Genomic DNA, 7,755 nt, shown 5'->3' with positions numbered 1-7,755 from the left:
AACTCCTACTAATAGCAATGTGAGTGAGTTTGGAAACATATCCTTCCCTAGCTGAGCCTGAGAAGACTACAGGTGTAGCTGATGCCTTGATGGAAGCCCTGTGAGCTACTCTGAGCCAGAGGACCCAGAGAAGTCAAGCTTGGATTCCTGCCTTCTCACAGAAGCTGTGAAATAATCAATGTTCCAAGTCACTAGATGTGTTATGCAATGATAGATAATAGAGATGCTTTGTACATAAATCAATATGACCCCTTGGTATTTAACCCATCCTTCAAGTCTCTCATCTCATCTTCCTTATTATTAAGGAGACAAATGTGTGAATAAACATAAACGAGCAATGTTTAATAATACACACTATTTACACATAATTTATGTCATAATGTTCTTAGTGTTCAATTTTCAAGCCATGGCCCTGGGGAGGCTTCCCCTGGATTTTAGGGAGGTTGTGGGGGAGCAGAGGCTCAGGTCAGGGTAGGATGGGGATGGTGCATCCGTGTCAGACCTCACCCTCTGTGCACTCCTCCTGGCCACTCTGAGTCTGTGTCTTCTGCACTAAGAGCGTCATGGATTCTCGCTCGCCAGTCCTCGTGACAGGAGGAGAAGCACCTCTGACTGAAGAAAGAGAAGAAAGGAATGACCAGGTTCGCTGTTGGCAGGGGCGGGGTCTTTCCCTGAGAAAAGTCAGTAAAGGGAACAAAGCTCAATCTGCCTGCCTTCTCTCCAGGGCAGTGCCTGACTTCTTCACTGAGGGAAAGGGACAGCTTTTCCAGGGGCAAAAGTTCTAATTTTCTCTAGAACTGTTTGTCGAGAAAGTACATTTCAGGGGCTGCATGTGTGGAAGGGCCACAGTCTACTTGAAAGGCTCTAGACACAAAGCCAGGACCCTAATCCCTGCTCCACCATCCATTCCTTGTGTGCCTGAGATGAGCCCTCTCCCTCTGGACTGTGCTCTTCCCATTCCGAGATGAGACGATGGACCAGGTCATGACTTGAACTCCCCAGATTAGTGTCTAAGAGGCTAAAAAGAGAGGTAGCTTCTGACCATGGCAACTGGTCGGAGATGGGACAGCTGTCCTCAGAGGGCCAGGCCCCCACCACTCAGCCAGCGCGCCCTCTCTGAGGAGCGCCCAGAGGGACAGCTATGCCACAGGGGGCTCTGGCAGATGTTGTCCAGCCTGGTCCTAATGATGTCCTGCAGCTCCTCGTCACCAAGCAGGACCGCTGCCGCCAGGGCCAGCCAGAAGTACTCGGTGGCATCATGTGCATCCTAACCCCCAGCATGGGGGCAGAAAAGAGACAGCATTAGCAGACATTTTCAGGAGAGGCTTGGAGGCAATACCAGGAAATCTAAGAAAACTAGCTTTTGCCTGTTTGACATCCTTTCCCACCCCTTTCTCCTGGTTCCTTGGGGAAGTTCCCTCACCAAGTCCATGGCAGTTCTGTGACATTGCTAAACCCGATGGCCCTCCTTCCCAGGCACAGGGATGGCGTCTTACCAAGACACAGACAATCATGAAGCAGCATCACCCTGGACACAGCGCTTTAGGTTTAAGAATATGACTCTAGCTGACTTGTCCCAAGTCACTCCCTGGGACCTTTCAAGTGTGACCTAAGACAGAAAATGGTCCCTCACCCTTTTAGATGGGGGCTTGAATCTGCGAATAATAGGAGGAGAAAAGGCCAAGTAACAGAGAGAAGTAGAAACATTCTAAGCCAAGAAATACAGAGAGAGGTCCCCACCTCTCTCTGATTCATGATGGCATCTGACTACCAGATTCCAGACAACCTGAAATTAAACTTATACCTGAACTTCCCAGTTCCTTGAGCCAATAAATCTCCTTATTTGCTTAAGCTAGTTTGAGTTGAGCTCTTTCCCTTGCAATGCCTAGAGTCCTCGGTTGATGGAATCAAATCATACACTCTTTGTCCTACTTCCTGGGAGCTGTGGATCAAAGGCAAGATTGCTGAGGGGAGTCGTTCACTACCCCATCGTCCCTCCCTACATGGTTGGGATGCAGAAAATATGGTTCTTCCGGTGAGACTCAAAAAGATATGTCTGGTTCTCATTAACCCTCATAAGTCAATAATAAATTCAGACCAGAAACACACTGGCAAATAAGAAAAAGACAGCAGAGCTGCTGCCCTAAGGGTCTGCAAACAGAGGCATGACAGAAAGGTCTGCAAACAGAAGCTACTGTTTCTGTGTGAAGAGAGTAAGGGTTGTGCTGAAGCAGACAGAGACATATGGTAAGGGAAGTCAATGCCTAGGGACAAAGTTCGAGGGCCAGAATGCAACTGAGAATTATAGACCACACACACAGTTCTATTAATAGAAGTCACTGGAAAAATAAGAAGCTCTGGATTCAACTCCAGCAGAGCAAACAGGAGATCAGGGATAAGATCTTCTCAGGACCTAAGCATGCTAACATTCTAAGATCCTGCATATTATTATCTCAAACATGCCAACGTGTACCTAGATTTCATCTAAAATATCGTTTATAAAACTTCATAAGAAGCAAGTTGCAACTGACTAGTTCACCTATAACATTTTTTAGACATACAGTTAGGAATTAATTTTAATTTTGAAGCTTATATTTCTTTTGTTTAGGGGTGGCGTGTATTGTTTAGGTCTCATATATTTTCACAGGCCCTAGAGGAGCTCACAGGCACTAGAACATGTGCCCATAGCATCTGACAAATGAAATGGGCCCAGAAATCCTGCACCCAGAAATCCAAGTAGGACAAGGAAAGAGAGGAACATGTCTCCTCAGCAGAGATGGGAGCCTCTTTGAGGTCTTCAAGGAGGGCTAAGTGGAGATTGTCATTGTGTTCCCAGAGGAGCCACTTCCCACCCTATGAGACAGCACTCCCCAATTTACGCCTCTCTACTTTACCCTGAAGGCTCAGGGTCAGGGAAGAATATAACTGGACAGCAGCTCTCAGACAGCCTCACAAGCCTGGTTCTTACCTTCAGCTGGTAGAAGGTGAGTCGGCCCAGACGATAATACACCTTGGCATAGTATAAGGCCTCCTTGGGGCTCTGCAGCCAGGGTGGACAGAGGGACAGAGTCTTCAGGTAGCAGTCCTCAGCCATCTCATACATGTGCAGGGAATAGTACACAGTGGCCAGACGGTGGAAGGCCACCATCTTCTGCCGCTGATCTCCTAGAAATTGGAAGACTAAGATATCCTACAGCCAACACCTTGCATCATTAATTCACTCAGTCATTCTGTACAATTTAGAGACCCTTTCACTTTTAACTTATGCTTTAGAATCTTGGGGTCTAATGGGTCTATGACTGGTTTTGCCTTTGGTGGATTTATTGTTTCAATAACTAATTCCTTTAACACAAAACAGATTTTTAAAGAGAACAAAGGCTTCCAATTGTATTTTTGGAATATTTACAAGGTAGCTGTTTGATGCAATCTAAAAACATCACTTTTAAGCTTCAAAGAGCCAAAAGTCAAAGCTAAGAGAAAAATCCAACTCTCTGATATGGAAATATCCAGTCATGCAGAATCACATGAAAGGGTGAATATATCCTCCTTTCAGCTTCCGTCCAAGGAAGGATAAGAATGCTCCAGAGGGAGCGGCCTGGGCCCTCAAGGCCTTCCTAAGACCAGCAGACAGTTGCACAAATAAGGTTTTCTGCAGTAAAGGAAGAGTTAGGAAAAGAATAGAGAGCTCTGAAGTGCAATTAAACACAATAAAGTAGTACCATCCACATCTCATGCCCTTGAGAATGCCCAGAAGTCCCTTCTAGAATCATCACAGAAGGCTCCATTTGCCCTTAACATCTAATCAAGCATCCTTTAATAAAACCTGCTTTTCCTCAAGCACCAATATTTGAGATGAGTTTATCTTTTTATAGTCTGCATTTTTTTTTCTGTTTTAGTGACTTACATTGTTTCTCATTAGCTTTTGTTGTAAATGCAAGCTATTTCAGCTACTGAGTGAGTTAGGTTAATGGGAATCTGACTTTCATTTACATTTCAATAACATACAAAAATACGTACCTGACTAATAATCAACTAATTAAAAAGTTAAGGCACAGTGCTTTTGTAATAGGCCATTAGTGCACAGGATAGGATAGGATAAAATACCATATGTGCATAGGATAAAATACTATTTACCCTGGACTCAGAATAACACCAATGATACTAACTATAATACTGTGCACTTATTATATACCAAGCACTGTGCTGTGGGTTTCAGCTAGATTATCATTGGTCTTCATAACAACTGAATGCTGTGGGTGTCATTTTTAATCCTGATTTGCCAATGACAAACTTGAGGCTTATAGATATTAAATGAAGCAACTTGCTTGCCTGGGGGCTCCTTAACACTTTGACCTAAAGTTTGAACCTATGGAATCTGACTCCATGGGTATGCTTTTACCACTTTGTTGTCCCTATGTCAGACAGTTAGGACCACCTACCTGCAACTGTGCTGAGTCTGGCTGCCAAGGTGGCAAATTCCAAAGCCTTCTCATAGCCTTCCAGGCTGATCTGCAGCTCTGTCAGCTTGTTGAAAATCCGGAGCTCAGTTCTCACTGCCTTCAGCCTCCTCGCTAAGGGAACAGCCCCAGTCTGAGAACAGAGGCACAAGGAAACTTAGCCTAGCCAAGAATCAGTAACACATACCATGTTCTAGTAGGTTATATTATATCTTACTGCCAGGGACTTAGGGATAGCAGTGACTGAAGCCCAGGGGGAGATGGCACTTCCCATGCATGGCTTTTCTCAACTCTCTCCTGATCCTTGCTCTTGGTTGCTCTGCCCAGACCTCAGAGGTGGAGGAACTAGAGGTCATCAGGCTACCCTGAAACTGAGGCAGGAAAGAGAAGACAACTTTCCTCAAGGCTACATGGGAAGTTACTCACCTTCCAGTTATGCACTCCCTTAGCACCCACAGTGCTAATCTACGAAGTACATACATGGAGTATGTGCATAATGTCTGAGAGTCCCCAGGAAATAGTCATTTCTATTATTTTTATTATGAATGTTGGGCAGGTCAATTCAGCTCTCTGAGCCTCAGTTTTCTCATCTATAAAATGTGTATGACCATGAGAACCTCAAAAGTCAGAGACATGTCTTTCATTCACTCCTAGCACAGTGCCTGGCACATATTGCCTGCTTGATGAATGTTTGATGACTGAATAAACAACTGAACAAGCAAATGAGTAAGTATTGGAATAAGTGAAATTTTAGGATCAAATAAGATAACAAAGTTTCCCAAACTTCAGTCTGTAACGAACAATTATGGTTTTTTACATATCTACTTAACATATGGACATTTATTTAATTATTTCTTAAATTAACTGTCTTTTGTTTTCTTGCCTCATTCTTTGCAATAATATCTGTGAAATCATGAGTTTGATGAACTGGCATTATACATATGCAATTTTTTAAATATATTTTAATACAGAATAAAACATAGTAAAGCAAAAGTGTTCATCCATAGACCAATCATCTCGCACCATGCCATGTACATAGAAACATTCTGGTCAACAAAGACATGTGCTACAAACTGTATAGTACCATGCACCTAAAAGTTGAAATTATTATGGTATGTTCTCTCAGGAAGAATACTTTATTTACCAAGCCCAAGAGTGACGGAATTTATCAGCTCCTTCTTTGAGAGCCTGCTGGACTTAAGAGGGGGATAGCCTGTAGGCACTGAATGAAGACGGGAAGACAAAGAAATGCCATCAAGAGAAGGGATGGGGCCCCAGGCCAAAGTCCAAGTGAACCTGCCCACGTTTGTGCCACAGCCTAGCTGGGGCTACTGCTGACTACGCAGCCCATGACTCACTCGGTAATACTCCACCGCGCGATGCCTGTGGCGCGTCCCATTGAAGAACACATCACCCGCTTCCTCATAGAGCTTGAGAGCCAAGGAGGGCTCCTCTGACTTCAGGGCTTTCTGGATGGCTGCCTGGGTGGGACAGAGACTGGTGTCAAAGGCGGAGAGAAGCACTTCTGAATGTCCACAGGACTGGCAAGAAGGACATCCTGACCATCTAGTTAACCCTCTGTTAAAGTCCCCTGAACCTTAAATTGTCTTCCATACTCATAAGGCTGGTAAGAAGCCTTCAGGATTCCCTAGTTCTGTATTTCCCCTTGGATGACATGGAGATGAAATCATTTGATGAGATGAAGAGTTTACTTTGAAGGCCCTAGAAATAGTTTTCAGCAGCATAAACATCTTGTAATAGTTGAATATTTATTTTAATGTGTTTTAGAGAAAGAAGATTAATAATACATCAATAAATAGCTAGAGGGAAACTTGTATAACACAGGGAGCTCAGCTCCGTGTTCTGTGACAACCTAGATGTGTGGGATGGGGGAAGTGGTTGGAGGGAGGCTCAAGAGGGAGGGGATATATGTATTATAGCTGATTCACATTGTTGTACAGCAGAAACCAACACAATAATGTAAAGCAATTATCCTCCAATTAAAAAATTTTTAATTAAAAAAATACATCAAAATCTCTGATTTTAGATAGCACTGTTTAGTGTAAAAAGTTAAGTTGATTTCAAGTTGAGTCTAAGAAAAATAAATAAATAAATAATGGTACAGAGGTACTGGATATGGCAAAACTATAAACCTGACATATAAATGACTAAAGTTTTTAAAAAGTGATTTCATCCAACACTTACAGTTTCCAAATGGAGAAACAGGCTCAGAATAAGGAGTTTTCAAGTTTACATCAATAGTTAGTGGTAAACAAATGCTAGTGTCTTTGATCCCATTACCCTTCTCCTGGCCCCTATGATCTCTTTATCTCGAACAAGCTATTTAATTTTGCACCTAAACAAAATGTGATGAAGACATAGAAGAGAAGAATGCACCATACCTGTAGCACAGTTACACTATCTCAAAGATCCTTAGGTAGAGAATGATTTATCTTAATGGGAATGACTGCAGAACATCAAGTCAGGTAGGAGTCTGGGGTTAAGGGTACCTGGGACCAATTTTGGTCTGTGAATTACAGGGCCAAGATCCCTCAGTTATTTTTATTGCATATACAGATACACAAAGATAGAGGCAGTGAGATGAAATCCTGGAGTCAGGAGTTCTGCCACCAAGCAAAGCACAACCCCAACAGCCCCCTCTGGGCCTTTGTCTCCTAGAGACAGAAAGACAAGACCGAATTGTCTGTTCTCTGATAATTCTTCCACCTCTAAAATCCCAAGGCAGAACAGTCTCTGAAAGAAAAAACTTTAAGTCATACTGCTGGAGAGCAGTTTTAACCACTTACTAGCTGTATCACTTTAGGCAAGTTACTCAGCCTCACTGAGTATTGTCTGTAAATTTCAATAGAAACCCCTGCAGCATTTGTAATGAGGATGAAACAACATCCTGCATGTGAAGTGATTAACAAAGTCTCCCATGCAAAGTAAGCCTTCAAACAATGTTATACAATCATTATTAGGACTCAGTGGAAGGAAATTTGTGTGAGTGTAAGTAATAGAGTAAGGGAGTTGGGTAAAGGGGAAGAAAATGACAAATGGGAAGGAAGTGAAGATTAACAGGCATATTTTTGATAGAGTACATCTTCTTGCTAATGCTGCTGCTGCTGCTAAGTCGCTTCAGTCGTGTCCGACTCTGTGCGACCCCACAGACGGCAGCCGACCAGGCTCTGCCGTCCCTGGGATTCTCCAGGCCAAGAACACTGAACATCTTCTTACACACCTCATAATGTCAGTATTGTGCAGACAGTGATAATGATGATGATGAAACACCATTTAT

General features: G+C 43.2%; 1 protein-coding gene across 3 annotated transcripts in view; it reads right to left on the bottom strand.

The window, feature by feature from the left end:
* Positions 1-315: 315 nt before the first annotated feature.
* Positions 316-7,755, bottom strand: part of SH3TC2 (SH3 domain and tetratricopeptide repeats 2) — a 70,380-nt gene continuing 62,940 nt past the window's right edge. For 2 of the 3 annotated variants that reach the window (XM_055430401.2, XM_088838573.1), the window contains exons 14-17: positions 5,816-5,938; positions 4,440-4,590; positions 2,969-3,165; positions 316-1,267 (exon numbers count right to left, since the gene is read on the bottom strand). In XM_055430401.2, the coding sequence (XP_055286376.2) occupies positions 1,076-1,267; positions 2,969-3,165; positions 4,440-4,590; positions 5,816-5,938 (663 nt within the window). In that variant the 3' untranslated portion in view covers positions 316-1,075. The remainder of the gene's footprint in view (positions 1,268-2,968; positions 3,166-4,439; positions 4,591-5,815; positions 5,939-7,755) is intronic. The other variant, XM_055430402.2, reaches the window with a different exon arrangement.

Source organism: Moschus berezovskii, chromosome 8, assembly GCF_049115385.1.
Source record: "Moschus berezovskii isolate FMDL1 chromosome 8, NW_MosBer_1.0, whole genome shotgun sequence".
Taxonomy (NCBI): Eukaryota; Metazoa; Chordata; class Mammalia; order Artiodactyla; family Moschidae; genus Moschus; species Moschus berezovskii.
The sequence above is the reverse complement of the archived record's forward strand: the minus strand, read 5'-3'. Positions and strand labels throughout refer to the sequence as shown.